We start from the raw sequence: 15607 nt of genomic DNA on the forward strand, positions 1-15607 counted from the left end.
GGTCCTTTTTGCTTCTTCTGAGGCAGTTTATCCTTGTCGATTGGATGGTTTCCGAGTAGCTAGATGATATATATATAAATGTGTATCCTCCACGGCCCTGACGCAAAGGGGAGGGAGGGGGGGGAGAAGAGGATGGAGAGAGCACTGGGTCTATCAACACTCTGGTCCATCTGGCCCTGCTTTGCATTTCGAAAGTCGTTTTTTAACTAGCTTGTTGCTGTTGTTGTTGTTGTCGTTGTTCTCTGAGAGCTGTTCTGTTTGGTAATTTGTTTAGCTGTACGGAGTAATTGCATAGTTATTCATTTGCTGCTGCATTTAACTCCCTGGATCTCCCTCGCTTCATGGTACCCATGGGACCGCCGCGCAATATCCTCGTCCTGGGAGGCGGCATAGCAGGCATAGCGGCCGCCCTTGCACTGTCCAGGGAGCTCTCGCAAAAGGTACCGGACCTTAAGATCACCATCTTCGAGCTTCACAATGTGCCGTCGACGTCTGGGGGCGCCATCAACCTGAACCCGGCCGCCCAGCGCCATCTCGACCACCTGGGGGTGCTGGAGGAGCTCGACAAGATGGGAGCCGACGGGGGTGTCGAGGTCAAGGCGGTCGAGCTGTTCTCCATCCATTCTGGCCGGCGGCTGGGCCGGGTCGACTTTGCTGGCAAGGACGGCAAAGGCTACGGCGGGTATAAGGCGCGGCGCGTGATGCGGATATCGCTTCACCTGGCGATGCTGGCGGCCGCTGAGAAGACGTGCAACATCGAGGTCAAGTTCGGCAAGAAAGTGATAGACGGCATCGAGTCCGGCGAGACGGTGACGATCTTCTTCGAGGACGGCTCGAGTGCGGTTGGCGACCTCGCGCTGGGCTGCGACGGCGTGCACTCGCCCACGCGGATGCGGCTGGTCGATCCATCGACGCTGTCCGAGTACACGGGCGTCTGCTTCATCCAGACGACCATCAAGGCGGACCGCATCACCGCGCCCATCCACTTCGAGACCACGGCGATGAACAGGGCGCGGCAGGGCGGCCTGCTGACGACCTACAGCCACAGCACCAAGGAGGACATCTTCGTGGCCGCGCTGGCAGAGGTCGACGCGGCCGAGATATCAGGCGACTCCGGCCCTCGCAGCCGCAATCCCAACAGACAGCACCGGCGGACGACCTCAGAGCGGCTGCGAGACGAGATCTGTGGCCGCTTCGGCGACTGCGCGATACCCTGCGTGCGGGAGATCATCGAGAAGTCGACCAACTGGGCGCTGTACCCGGTCTATCATCTGCCGCCGGACAGGAAGTGGCATACAGAACGGACTCTGCTGCTGGGAGACGCAGCTCATGCTGTATGTATCTTTGCCTCTTTAACCATTATATACTTGGGGCCGGCTCTGCTGACTTGGATATCTTTTTTCTGTTTTAGATGCCTCCGAGAGACGAATCTGCGGCTTATGCCTTGGACGATGCTATTCTTTTCTCCCGCATACTCTCCCTGTACTACCACCAACCCGTCAAGGACTCCTTCGACATATACGAATCCATGCGCCGGAGCTCCGTCACCAAAGCATACAACGCGTCCAACGCCACCTGGATGGGCAGCAAGAGCAACAGCGGGCGATGGGCCAGCCGTATCGAGGCCTGTCTCACACCGTGGCAGATGTACAGGGACAAGAAGGCGAGAATCGGTGCTTGGGAATTCGATGCCAGCACAATACCTATCCCTCCGCCACCATAGGCCAAGTCTCCAAGTCTCTTTTGAAGTCTATTGAGCCTGTTTTCCCTTGACCGCAAATGACGACCTTAACGAAATATCAAATAAAATACCTGCCAGGAACTAATCTACACACAAAGGAGGTGTTTTCTGGCCCAACTATATATGATGTTATTGATATCCCATTTTGTCATTTTTCTTTTGCTGTCTCTTTCGCATTTACCGGCGTTTATACGGTGTTGACGTCCCCCTTTTTCTCTTCCCAATACCTCCTTCTCTCTCTCTTACCAGAACGTCAAGAAAACTCCCCTTGCACTGTTCCGGCTGTTTATTTTGATACCCGTGGAGTCGTCCTTGCTATATAGATGACTCCCGCTTTCCTTCTTCTTAGCCCCTTTTCCTGGGATGTTTGTTTATTAGTTTCTCCTCTGTCACATCTATATCATATCTTGCCTCCGTGCCATGTCTGCTCTTCTGTTGTTACCCTCCTCTCAATCAATCAATCAATCCGCACAACATACGATAGAGTCCATCGATTAATTAAAAAAAAAATCTTATTCATTGACTTCAAGCCATTACTCTATCTTCCCCTTTTCTTCGTATCCTGGTCTCAAAATGGGACAGCTGAAACAGCTTGCAGGCATCCTGGCGCTGGCCTCTCCCGCCATTGCAGCCTTCAGTGTCTATGCACTCCATGATCCGGATGCACTCAAAGCATCGCTTGGTGTGACCTCAGAGTGTCTTTCGGCTCTGTAATATATAGATATACCCCCCCTTAAATCCTCACTGATTGTTCCATTGCTCATTTATCCTATAGAAACTACACCGTCGAGTGTGATGGCCCCAGTGCTGTTAGAGCCACCAAAAATTCAGACAACGACCGTACGTTGGTACTTTGCTTTGCATCATTGTGTCAGCATAAACTGACTCTATTGCCTGTAGTAGCCTGGTCTATGGATGACCTGACGACTCTATGTACTGATGGCTGCTCAAAGTCCCTGTCCACCTGGCTCGATGCCGTCGAGCAGAAGTGTGAAGACGAAGAAGTGACCATCAACGGCCTCGTCGTCGATCCAAAGGCGTTTCCTATGAAATATATATCGGGCTATGACTTGGCCTGTCTGCGAGATAGGTGCGGTTCTGCTGGTTATCCCTTACTTACAGCCGAGTGATATGCTAATTGAAAATTAGCAACGACAACTGGTGTTTCTACGAAGCGCAGGACTGGGACAGCGGTGTGTTTACAAGGTGACTATTCCCTCTATAATCGATCCTTTCTCTAAGCTGACCGGTTTCTAGCTGGGACAAGAAGCAGCCGGATGCTTGTAGCGGTGAAAATCCGCCAGCTGATTGTGATAAAAAGGGCTCTGAGGAGGACGTGGACACCCTATACGTGACCAATTCGTACGATAAAGAACTGGTATTTCTTCGCCTTGCTCTATACCAACTCCCTCTTCGTGTGCTGATTTGCGTATATAGTACTGCAGCGAGTGCTTTATGCTTCTCTGGAGGCAGAGGATTGAGTCTCCCGTCTTCCCCCAGGGCAATCTCCTAGACCATTTCACCAAGCAGTTCAGCAAGCTAGAGGCTGCCTGTTCGACGAAGCTACCCCTGATAACACCAGCACCAACCGTGGTATTGGGGGCTAAAGACACCCTTCCACCAGCCACAGGCTACCATACCGATGGATCGACCGTGTTTAGATATGCTTCGCCTCCAGCACCAACAATTACTACTGAAGAGCCAATTGCTAAACGCACTGCTGCTCCCAGGGCCATGAAGACATTCTACACTCCCGGTAAGTGCCTTGTGCTCGGCTTAAAATAGTGAAATGTCCAAAACTTGCTAACCTTTCCTAAGCAACCCCGGACCGGACACCGCAGCTAGGTGCAATGGCGCCTTGTGGTAAATACTACAACGTAGTTGCGGGTGACACTGTATGTATTGCCTATCCCTGTCTTTTTAAGTACTTTCTGACAAAATATACTCCACAGTGTGCCTCCATATCCAGAGAATTGTAAGGTCTTCAGTACCTCTTTATCAAACACAAGAAGTAGCCATTGACCCCTGCATAGTGAGGTGACTATGGATGAATTGTTGACATACAACCCCGAGGTACGCTCCAAACGCTTGGATTGTCTACCTACCAATTTTGATCTGGCCCGGAACTATACCACCGGCTAACTGCAATATATGTAGCTTCACCCTAACTGCGAGAATCTGTGGGCCAATTTTGCTATATGCGTAGCCCCTGTCTCCCCAAGCCCGATGACAGTAGATGGCAGCTGTGGAGAGAATAATGCTGGCGCGACTTGCGATGGATCGCCATTTGGATCGTAAGTTGTGGAGCCCAACCTTTGGGATAAGCTATTGCTAGTCAGACCACTAATGCAGCAACCTAATCGGAAATAGATGTGTAAGATCATCCCATTAGTTAAGAAGCGTGAGTTTTACGGAGTACTTTTTACTAAACCAGCTCACGCGACAGTGCAACAACGAGGGACGATGTGTGCCTTGTGGGCCCGAAGCCACCGCCGCCCCCGACGCCCCTGACGCCCAAGGCCAAACGGTTCACGACGATGAGCCGCCAGAAGAGCCGCATATTGAAGAGCCACCCAAAGACATCCCGGCGGGTGATGACGATGATCGCAAGAAAGCAAAACTCCCACTGCCTAGCGGCAAATACCCTCTCCCATCGAACTCCACTATGATCAGCAAAGATGGGTCTTGCAACGAGTATATCAGCTGTGTTGGCTCACCATTTGGAGTCTGCTGCAGCACTAGCGGATGGTGTGGCTATGGGAAGCCATGGTGCGGTACGTTGCACTTTGTCACAAAAAGAGTTCTACTGCATCTACTAATTCTACTTTCTTATGTATATCACAGGTGTTGGAAATTGCGTTTCAGGTCACTGTGACACTGAGGATAAGGCATCCGGAAAACCCCAGTGATGCCGACAAAGCCCCCTAACGGTTACTTCGTTGCCCTTTAGGCAATATGTCGAAGAGAACGCCTTACGTTGAAAAGGAAAGACGCTTGGGTATATCAGTTATCAACTATTTTTTTGCGTTGGAGTATGGGGAACTTGCGTTTGTGTGGAAGCTTGAACGTAGCTTATTATTACATCGTATTTATACATTATTGGGAGCTGTTGCTTTCCCCCGTTCCTGGGGACTTAGGTCTGTTACTCTTGTGTGTACTCTAATCATTGATTTTTTTTTTCCGCTTTTGGCGGCTATTCCATTCATGCGGATAGCAGGATAATAAATATGATGACAATCGTGACAAACAACCGAAACCAACTAGGCCTGGGTCAAGTTGCTATGCAGCTTTTGGTGAACACCAAATAATATCCCCAGTAGATCTCCCAAATATTTCCGGCTATTCGTCGATATTTACAAAATCAGAATCACTATCACATAGCTTTCATTTCAGTGGCCCCACGGAGGCCGGGGTTGGTTGCAAAGGTCTTCTCCAGCCTCGCGGCCCATAGAGCAGCTCCAACTGTGTTCGTATACGTGAAAAAGAGAGATGCGAAGGGTACCATCTCCAGCACAAAGGCAGCGGCACCAAAACTATTTTTTATTCTGAGCAAGGATGCCTTTTAGGGGGTAGTTGGATGCTGCGTTACTCACCTGGCATAAGCACCTCTGTTCCTCTCAAGCCACTGGTCATGTTCCATCGCACCCCATCCCTTCAGATAAAAGTATCTAGCATGTAACATAGGTCCAATCCTAGTTCCCTGGGCACCGATATACATCAATGTCCCCACAACCGGTATGAAATTCAGCGGCAAATACAGCAGCGATCTAAACATATTTGACAAGCTCATCGCGTTCATCAGCGAACCGCCTCCTTTCTTAATAAAATGCCCCAGGCGAGCCATTGGATCAGAAGCAGATTTCAGTTTACGGTCCTTGGACACCAACTGTGTGTTGCCGCATGAAAGTAGTGTTCCATCGAACAGGTTAAGCAGGGTGTCTTGGTCGAACACGTAGCCTGATTTAGCGAGATAGGATATTATGGTTGAACTCTCACTGAGGACGAGCAGAGCTGCTGAGAATGGTGCTATGAGAGGGCCCGATGTTAGAGCCAGAATGGCTGCTTGGGGTATATATGTGAAAAAGAACATGGCTCCAGTCACAGCGAGGGTCAGTGATAACGTTGGTGCGAGCTTTGATAACATAGGCTTGTATAGTGACGGGTGAGATAGGAAGTAGGCAATGCCCTGTATTTTGTTTCAAGTGGTTCAACTGTGTTAGTTTGCTTTTCTTCATATGGGACGAGATTGTATGTATGGTATGATCTACCTGGAACGGGTAGATGTATGCGCCAGACCGCAAGCCATCTTTAGCCAGCGCCAGGAAATTGCGCAGTTCCTCTTGCGCCATCCGCTTTATTCGCTCCATGATGCTGCGATATAGTGATTAGCCGGCAATTAAACGAGACGAGAGCGTGGATGTTGATCTGGCGCTTGATGGCGTAGATGGCGCAGTTATAGCATGTTGTTACAAGTTGCTTGTTTCTTCCAAGTTTGGGGTTCGAACTTAGCTATGACGACATCATTGGTCACGTGATATGTATATTATATAAGCAATGTTTTGATATCAGATGGAAGTCCCAGGCCAGATCGAGAGGATGAGGAGCGTGATGGCTCTCGTAGGAAGAACAGAGTAGACATTCATATACTAGTATTTATCTGGGGATAGGGATGGGCATGTACCAAAGGCCGTCTTTGCTTTGGTTACCATGATGCCTTTTCACTTCCACCTCTTCGTTAGGATTGCCCTGTCAAGGGAAAGCAGTCCTGCTGTTTATATTTCAGTTTCAATTTGCTCTCAAAACGCCCAAAGTTCTCGTTGGCCTCCAAGAACTCATAAAAAACCAATCGATGCAAGAAGGGGCAGAAGTAGGCTAAGTTGAAAAGGGAAATCGAGATGGGATGAAGAGAGTGAAATCATAGGACAGAAAAACAATTCAATGATAGCTCGATGGGGTATAAGTGGAGGCATATGATATACAAAGGAAAGCGAAAAAAAAAAATTAGGAATTGAGGTGAGAAGAAAGCTGTTGTATCCTAAAAGACGGGAATGAGCCAGGGGGGGAAGGTGGGTCAGATCAGCGGTTCCGTTGAGTTCGGGTGTGTCGAACTTGGTGCCACATTGAATCGCCGCTTAAGGCAGATAGGCTCAAGGACGTAAGCCCTCTCCAGGTGGACCGGTGAGATGCGTTGAGGGCGTCTCCAAGCAAGGCACCCCGTTCCAACTCAGAGTCGGCGTTTTCATGCTCGGGGATAGGGATGGCGGATGAAGGGAATCCACTGTGATCTTCAACAGCCCTTGCTTGATCAAAGCTGGGTGAAGGGTCCAGGCTGCTGGAAACATAGTCGTTGGAGCCTTGATTTCCGAACGATCGAACAACATCGCCTTTACATATCGGGCACGTGCGTCGCCGCGTTGTCAACCACGGTGTTCTAAAGGGGCTTTGTTAGCTGGGTTCTCGACGAAATACACATATCGGGGAGAATTATTTGGAGAGAAAAGGGAGCACTTACATGCACTCGGCGTGGAACTCGTGCCCACAAGGTAAGCTCATTACCTTGCTTTGTCCGTCAACATACTCTTCAAGACACACCACACATTCCACTTGTCGGCCAGTGTATTTCCGTCGCCACAGTGTCGATCCGGCGCTGGACTTCTCAGCGCCAGCTGAAAAGTCTGTCATGTTGGGCAAAGAACTTGACGCTGCGGCACCTGCATTGGTGGAGAAATGAGCTCGAGAGTCCGATCGTGCAAGGAGAGGAGATGAAGGAGACGCAGAGTCCGGCACTGCTGTACGAGGCGGTGTGCTTGAATTAGAGCCACTGGTAATTGTATGGTAGGTTCGAACGGGAAGTTGATCAACGATGGCCTTGGGTGCTCTCCATCGTCGCCGACGGATCCTAGAGCGAAGTAGGAGGAGTGCGTAAACGACGGTGAGCGTTATTAGGGGGCTGACGACCAACACCAAAAGAGTATCAAAGAATGGACTGGTAGACATGCTAGTTGGGGCTAAGGTAACCCATAAGCCTTCATGTTTCTCTGGCTCCTTGTCCCCATGATGGCCATGGTTGTTATGTGAGCCTCGACCATTATGAAAATCTTTGTGTCCGTTTGCGAATGCTATGTTCTTGTCATCACTCGGTTCTCCCCAGCCAAAGAGGCGCATCCACCAGTGCCCTTTCTTTCCATTATTTCCGGGCCCTGATCTCAAATGTGATGATTGCTTATGAGAGCCATTCGTGCCACCTTTGCCCTCGGTAGATTTGTCTGGATGAGCATACTCTCCGCTGCCGGGGGTAATGCTCCCACCCTTGAAGCCTTTTGTATCGGAGCCCGAACCGTCCTTGCTGTTTGAATTACCACTCTGACTAGTTGGTTGTGGCTTGCTGACCGGCGTTGTTGTGGGTTTAACGATAAGGTCAGGATCACGCCAGTCCTGGACTCCGATAAGGAAGTCATCTTCACGATTCTGATGGGGATCCGGTTTGGCCTGCACAGGCGCCGTTCCTTTCTCTTTGTCCTGACGGTTTGAGTCCTGTCCTGACCTAAATGGCCTCTCAGGATCCGGCTTTCGGCTTTGTGAAATCCAGTCGATGTTCCCACTGCTTGGTGGTCGCCTACTGTCTTCATGTACCGATTTGTCGTTCCAAAAGTTGAAAAGAGACGAAAAGAATCCTCTATCGGGTTTTGGTGTATCTTTAGGCTTGGATTGCGTGGATTTTGTAGACTTCGAGGAAGGGGCAACAATATTAGTTTTCCCAGAAGTACCACTGGTCTTTGTATTCTGTTTACCACTATTGGGTGCTTTTGATTTGTTCCCTGGAGAGCTGGGTCCTTTGCCTTTATCGGCGGGTATAAGTGAGGACAGGAGATGTGCAGTGGTGTGTGAGGTGAAAACTGCCGGAATAGTCACATTTGATGTATCGCCATGCGCATACATTGTAACAAGGCCTCCACCGCTTTCATTATCGCCAACTATAAGGGCTATTCCTCCTCTCCGCTGGACCCATTTTGTCTTCTCCAAAAAGCCACAACCACCACGGCTTAGTAGAACAACTTTCCCTGAAATCTCCGCAGTCTCCTGTAATGACTGGATGTCGGCATGGGTTGGTTGCTTGTTTTTTGCCTTGGCATCATTAAGGCTGGCTGATAGGGAATCTCCCAAGGAATGATGAAGATGGTCATCGGTGCCGTCGTTTTTTGTTGGTGAGCCACTATTCTTGCGGTCATCTTCGGGTAAAACGGTGCTGGCTCCCTTCTGTATATTTATAGTTGGGTCGTTGCTGACTCCTATGCCTGGTTTGGCCTGTGATGTTGCTTTATCCGTACCAAGACGCCCTCCGGACCCGGACTGCGCAGTTCTATCACCTTCTTGCCACCCGGGAACATCAGAGCACCCTAGTTCCCCTTCAGCTTTTGTCGTTATCCCCCCCTTTTTACTAACATCGTCTCCAAAGCCGCTCCCGATCCACAGCTGCCCATCGAGGCCGGACGATGGCAGGGGAGGTCCAAACGCAGCAGGACGAGCCAAGAAGAAAGTCGAGTTATCATCTGTCAAACTTATAAGCGCGGAAGGTGGGAATAGCGATGAGGGTGCATGGAAGAAGAGGTCTCGTAAGCGGCCGGCTTTGCTGCTGTAGCTTCGTCGATATTCCGATGTGGCGGCATTTTCTGGACTTGCAGACTGCCGGACAAGGGTGGTAAAGAAGAGAGGAATAAACACCAGACAGACAAGGAGTAGGATGAGCTGTGGAGGTCGCATTATTCCAGACTCCTTACAGACGCCTTTATAAAGGAGAGCTGTCACTTCGTAATAGTGGTAATGGTGGTCGTGGTGGTGGCAGTGGTGGTGCGGGTGACCTTTGTGGTCTGATAACTAAGGGGGCAGACAGCTCAAAAAACAAGAGGATGAGAACCTGGCTTCACCTCGAGGCCAAGCTGGCCACTCGTGAAATGGCGAAACAGCCCACGGCAATGATATCAGGCTTCTCGACAGTTCGTCGTGACGTCGGGATAGATGGCGGGCCATGAGAGAGCAAAAAAAGCAGACGACGAGAATAAGAAATGCAGCAAGAGTGCATCGAAGCAAATCGTCATGAGAGCCTTGGCAGTCACATGACAAACGTTAAGCTTTATCGCTTTCCAGTTTCTTTTTCTGTGTTTTGAACTAACGAGCAGAGGGAAAAAGAGGAGCGCAAGGAGTCGATGAGATGCAGGCGACGACGCAATTGGGAGGCCATGGTTCTCTTACACATGCAGGCGAGGATGAAACACATTCAGGCCAGCAACGGCAGCGGCACCTTGTTGAATGATGACACAAATCGAGGCGGTGAAGTGTGGGCGTTTATACCGTGATATTGATACGGAATACACAACTACTCCGTACATTGGTTTGGCTAAATCCCCTTTACAATACCACTCCGTGCTACCCGGGGGCTAACGATGCTTGTCTAATACAGAGTAACGGGTAACAAGCTACGGCGTGACTGTTAGCAGATGATCACGGCTGGCAGGGGCCTCCGTGCGAAACTGGTCTGACTCTCTGTTGTCAGTTAGTCCGGCTGCAGGCTACGTATCAGGCCAGTTGAACCAGAGCCCAAAAGCCCCGCGGCAGGGAAAATGGCTAGGTCGAGGACCATCATTGTTGTTGTTGGCGAAGCTGAGTAGTGGAAGTCGAACTTTACAGGGGCCACTACGAATCATGGCAGAGACGAACCGCAAAAACAAATATTTGTAAAGGGTGATTGGTGCGTCCTCTTTTGCTGCGAGCTAGGTAATGCAGGAATCAGATTTGACCCCTGTTAAGTTTCCGGAGGCTGCCCTTTTCTTTGCTCTTTTGAAGCAGAGGTGTGCCTCTCCTAGTTAATATCCCGTGACCCTGGTAATACGCATGTTTGATGACACAATCGTGGCGTAGAAGAGGCGGAAACACAAATGAAAGCTGCCAGCCACAATAAAAACCAACCCAGGACAAGGACAAGAAGGCCAGCTTTCAAGTGGCCCTAATAAGACGACAACGACAATACTGGTGATTGTTTATGCGAGAGCAGGCCCGCAATCCATCAAATCTCGCATATGGGTACCTCCCGTCCACACGGCAAGCTGAGAGGGCTTTAATTAGCTTCCAATCAATCATCGTCAGCAGCTTCGTAACACTCGAGGCGCAGGGAAAAAGAGTCAAAATTTCCAACTCGCTTAACTAACTAAATAACTAGTTAGCGTTCAAGCTCAGGTACCGGTCAAACTAGGGTTTAGCACTGCGTTGACCATCTTCGGCATTGTTTAGCTCCCCATAATGCCTTTTTTGACTGTCTCTAGGGACGGTAATGTGGAATGGATGTCAACTTTCGACTCTCAAGGTTTGCACTATCACATGTGGTACGTACGCCTCCGGACAGCGAAAGAGCTGTTTCCTGAGGTCTCAGCTCTGTTGACCCTCATTTGGTACGGACTGCTCGATATATTTCAGCTCTGGTATCCATCGGACGCGTCGATACTTGCCCAGTAGGTTGCTATGCCTGAACTTCAAAGTTTACGTCCTGTTCCCGTGCCCAGACCAAACAATGATATTACAATCACAGGAATTGGTTGCTGTTACTGCTATTAGGTGTGAGCTTCTTGACACTGGCGATGCTAACACAGTTTTGCCTTTTCGCCTCTGTTGTCATTAGGCTGCTGTCTACGTCAGGGTAGATATCATAACATATTTGCCTCCAACGAGATATTAGCGATTTCCACAATCAGGGGAGATGGGCGAGCAACTTGATCCGCCCAGGAACTACCCCAGGTTCATAATATTTAGGTCTCTGGGATAATACGATTACCTATGTGACGAGTAGCAGGGTGGGCGACAACACATTAAAGGTAATGTGGGAGTGGATTGGGTTTCCAAAATAGACAGAAATTTCTCATTAAGGGTTATTGCAAGCGGTTTCTCAAAGCAGGCGACTTACTCCGATATAAACATAGATCTACCATGCATTCCAAGGCGGTCACTATCCTGAAAGGTGGTAGACCTACAACACCCCACAGGATAACCTCTTTACTAATTTATTGGGAAGCTACATAAATACTTGCACCTAGTAACTGAAGTAACCACAGATTTTATGAATATCAGGGCTTATATGTCTTGAAGAGGTTAGCCATCTGTCTCTCGGAGCCTATCCGCTCGGGCGGGATCTCCATCACGTGACCGTCATGTGGATTAATCTTAGCCTTATTTCAACCTCGCATCGCAGCTTTTGACAAAAGAAATTGATATTGATTTGAAGTTGAGAGGAGAAGAACCCATCATCAGACGAAAAGTACCGTGTTTAATCAATCCATATAGGGCTGGCGCTATTATAGTCTAGATTTGACTTCCGACTCCTGCAGAGCTAGAAGGGAATGATTAAAAATAAAGATACCCGGAGACTCCTGAACCATAGTTTGTATTGTATTCAAACTATTATATCCTACATAGTAGTGTGTTTAGCACATACAATATATTCCCTTTAGAATACCCTTTCTTGAGGTTGGATTACGGCAAGTGCCTTCTATAGATCTATAGCTTCTTATGGCTGCTATAGCTTATGGCTGCTATTGGCATAGCATCAAGACGGGATGGCAGTCTATACCGTTCAATACCCTGTCCTGTATACGCCTGGATTTATCTCTGTATCTCCTATCTTTCTTTCATCTGCAGGCTGCTTCTTTACTGCTTTCTTGGTCCCATCTTCTTCTTATCTTCATCTTCCCCAGACACGTGACTAGGATGTCCCTTCTTTCTATTTTGGGAAAAGAGAAGAAGAAGATGATGATGGCCCGTGCACTCAGCTGTCCTCTTCTTGTTTTCTCTTCTGCTTCACTTTCTTCTTCCTCCCCTGTTATGCCCTTTGTCAACTTCACTCCTTGACTGGACATCTGGACATCTCCCTGATATTCACGCCGGGCCCTTCTATCAGACTACTAATAGCTATAAAAGAAGACACTGTGAGTATCACCGAGTGTCCCCCTTTACTATTCTCGATAATTTGGGCTGGAGTCAGTCTTGCTTTAAGATTAAGGCAGAGTTAGGCACAAGAAGAGACGAATATTCATGCTGATACTAACACTAAATCTAAATATCTAGGCTAGCTGTGATACAGAGAGAGACGGATATTACCCCAGACTTTAACTTACATTTGCCGGCAATTACCGGCACTAAGGTGAAAAAGATAGAAGGGCAGCCATGAATCCGCATAGACTTGGCCAGTCTTCAGGGAATAGGGAACCTGAGGGCGCAAACACGATCCCTTTCCCTCCTTTTCCATATGATATGCCAGAGGAGGTAGAAACCTTTAACTCAAGGCCAACCCAACTACAAGGGCCCCCGCCTCAGTATACTGGATCTTATGGTAGATTGGCTGGATATCCTGGGGAAGCTGCTAAGTATGCTTCTGTGATTAGGGATAAACTGGGCGCTGATCCTTTGGTTACTCATACTCACACTCACCATTATTCTTACATGGAGAATACTTTCAGACCCCAGCCACCAATTACTTATGATGCAGCTTCACGCCTTGCACTTGCTAACCCTGCTACTAACAACTCCTATGTTCACTCCCAACCCACAGCGCAAGCAGAGAGCTTTGCTGCTGGTGCGGCTACATCACCTGAAGGCTTCTCTCACTACCCCCAACAAGAACGCGGTCGGCCATTTTACCGAGGTGCGCCATCTTTCCGTCTTCGTTCCCAAGGGCGAGAACGGAGTCAGCCAGCATACCAACATTCAAGTCGTATCAGCCGCGAGCTTCGAGAGACCGGCCACCTGACGTCCACGCGCCCCAGCTCACTTGCAACATTAGCTGCCCTCACGACCAAGCCAAACCTTACAACCACACAGGGGAGTGCCAGTTTCGGAGTTGAGAATACTACAGAGATGGAGTATTATTACCACAACCATGGGATTCCGGGAACGAGGTCGAATTCTAGGGTGGTTACTGCGATCAACCCAGCGCTGACAGCTCATCCGCTGCAGAATATGGCTGCAATGGAGACAGGGGGGAATCATGGACACGCGGTGGAACTTCCTGCTCACTTCAATCCTCATCTCCACAGCCCTCACCGTGCTCGTCACATTGGACAACATAGCTTTTCAGTCGATCCAGGTTCTTCACATTACACACCTCCAGCATTTGCTCCTCCATCTATGCCACGTTCAATTCCACAGGTTAATTTCGCAAGGCACACAAAAAATGCAACGTTATCAGCTCCTGCGACTTCGGTGGCCACTCCTACCTCTAAGACGAGACCTACAACCCCAACGGGCCCGTTCATCCCGGGGCCTGATAACATCAGTCCTTCAAAACAGGAGGAAAAACTCCACGCTCAGAAGACGATGATGGAACGCTTGGGAGATACATCAATCGCCAACGCACTTGATATCGACTTTTCGAGACTCACCATTAACCAAGCCGATCATTACCTCGACCTTATCGGCGCTCCCTCTAGGCCAAAGCCAGAGTCAGCTCCTGTTCGGAATGTGACTGCCGGAGAGGGAGAGTTGGTAGCACCTAAGCTGGCTCCTCAAAGTTTGGCTCCTGAGAAGTCTATGACGGCATCTTTAAGTCCCCACGACCACCAACTTCCACAACGTTCTTTACCCAGCCCTTCCTCTCAAAATTATTCCAACGACCTCGAGCGAGGAACCGCCTTAGCAGCACGATATAATATTCGAGGTTTAGCTATTACACGTCTTGCAATGTTTCGCCAGGAACGTGAAGCCGCTATGGCTCAAGAAAGGGAAGCGTCTCCACAAGTCGCGGCTGGGTCTCGGGCTCCATCGCCTACTTCTACCAAAGTAAATCTATCAGCTACTCCATGTCCAAGCGAAGGAAGGAATAACACTGCCACGCAGCAACCAGGTATCCGCCGGAGTTTCCCGCCTCCCGGCTTAACTCGTCCTCGTTTTACCAACTACGCTGGTGACCCTGTGGGGATATACCGTCCCGTTCCATGGACTGTGGATACACCTGAAGAGGCTGAAAGGAAGGCTAAGAAGGCGGAGACTGCTACCACCTCGGAAGCTGGCAAGCAACCTCCTGTTCTACCACCCGCAAACACCCTACAACAAAGCCCTATCGGTAGCAAACGCCGCTCTATTCTACTAGCCAAGGAACGAAATTCTCGTGTCAGTGAAACTCTCAAATGGTATCGTGCTGACTACCGTTGGAACGAGGGCCTCCGCGAACGTTTGGATACCATAATCAAGGAAAACTTGCAAACCCGCGATAATGGACAGGAACCTGTTGCGATTCCCAAAGAGCTATATGAGTCAGCTGAGCAAAACACGGTTTTGCTTGCCCAGGCTATCGTTAATCTTCAATCTTACCTTGAAGGAAACCCAAAAGAGCAGTCCAGAAACTTCGCTCAATATGGACCAGCCCCCGATGAATGCTGCGAACCCTCTAAGGACGGAAACTTCAGCCTTTTTGACATCCAGCCGGGCCCGTTTAGAGGGTCAGAGACGAGGAACTAAGAAGCATACAGGAATTTCCCCTTCCATTTTTCTGCTTTCTTTCTTCCGCGCAAGTACCTGAAATGTGATATTAAAAGAGAGAGAGAGAGAGAGAGATCAAGATGGCAACATGACAACTTGCCAGATATTTGGTTTCTCACTCCAATATGCATATGCTGCTGCCCTTGGAATGGAACAGAATTGAGAACGGTCTTTAAGTCTGCACTCGTAAGGAAGCATCTAATTTCAAAAATTAGTAGTTAAATTACTACATGGAATGATAGTCATTTTCCGTTTAAATAATTACATTTAAAATGGATTCGAAGAATACAGCGAGTATCCCTAACCAGTGGCCTGGTATCACGGGCTCATACTTGGGGGTAAAGGTAC

The 15607-nt window shown here is 49.2% G+C and overlaps 6 protein-coding genes across 6 annotated transcripts; 4 read left to right on the top strand and 2 right to left on the bottom strand.

Annotated features, from left to right (window-relative positions):
- Positions 1 to 341: 341 nt before the first annotated feature.
- TRV_06095 (monooxygenase, putative) lies at positions 342 to 1723 on the top strand (the record flags this gene model as incomplete). The annotated part of the gene is made up of 2 exons (XM_003019761.1): positions 342 to 1334; positions 1412 to 1723. 2 exons carry the CDS (start codon positions 342 to 344, stop codon positions 1721 to 1723), a joined length of 1305 nt encoding a protein of 434 aa, XP_003019807.1.
- Positions 1724 to 2314: 591 nt separating this feature from the next.
- Positions 2315 to 3558, top strand: TRV_06096 (uncharacterized protein; the record flags this gene model as incomplete). Its single annotated transcript, XM_003019762.1, has 6 exons — positions 2315 to 2451; positions 2517 to 2581; positions 2642 to 2831; positions 2999 to 3119; positions 3179 to 3497; positions 3527 to 3558. 6 exons carry the CDS (start codon positions 2315 to 2317, stop codon positions 3556 to 3558), a joined length of 864 nt encoding a protein of 287 aa, XP_003019808.1.
- Positions 3559 to 5114: 1556 nt separating this feature from the next.
- Positions 5115 to 6108, bottom strand: TRV_06097 (uncharacterized protein; the record flags this gene model as incomplete). The annotated part of the gene is made up of 3 exons (XM_003019763.1): positions 5115 to 5274; positions 5335 to 5927; positions 6010 to 6108. 3 exons carry the CDS (start codon positions 6106 to 6108, stop codon positions 5115 to 5117), a joined length of 852 nt encoding a protein of 283 aa, XP_003019809.1.
- Positions 6109 to 6817: 709 nt separating this feature from the next.
- On the bottom strand, positions 6818 to 9502 carry TRV_06098 (PA and RING finger domain protein; the record flags this gene model as incomplete). Its single annotated transcript, XM_003019764.1, has 2 exons — positions 6818 to 7073; positions 7254 to 9502. 2 exons carry the CDS (start codon positions 9500 to 9502, stop codon positions 6818 to 6820), a joined length of 2505 nt encoding a protein of 834 aa, XP_003019810.1.
- Positions 9503 to 12295: 2793 nt separating this feature from the next.
- On the top strand, positions 12296 to 12634 carry TRV_06099 (uncharacterized protein; the record flags this gene model as incomplete). The annotated part of the gene is made up of 1 exon (XM_003019765.1): positions 12296 to 12634. The coding sequence occupies one exon, from the start codon at positions 12296 to 12298 to the stop codon at positions 12632 to 12634; it is 339 nt and encodes a 112-aa protein (XP_003019811.1).
- A 315-nt stretch (positions 12635 to 12949) lies between these two features.
- Positions 12950 to 15238, top strand: TRV_06100 (uncharacterized protein; the record flags this gene model as incomplete). Its single annotated transcript, XM_003019766.1, has 1 exon — positions 12950 to 15238. The coding sequence occupies one exon, from the start codon at positions 12950 to 12952 to the stop codon at positions 15236 to 15238; it is 2289 nt and encodes a 762-aa protein (XP_003019812.1).
- Between the last annotated feature and the right edge of the window lie 369 nt (positions 15239 to 15607).

Source organism: Trichophyton verrucosum (genome assembly GCF_000151505.1).
Source record: "Trichophyton verrucosum HKI 0517 chromosome Unknown contig00670_1.f1.exp, whole genome shotgun sequence".
NCBI lineage: Eukaryota > Fungi > Ascomycota > Eurotiomycetes > Onygenales > Arthrodermataceae > Trichophyton > Trichophyton verrucosum.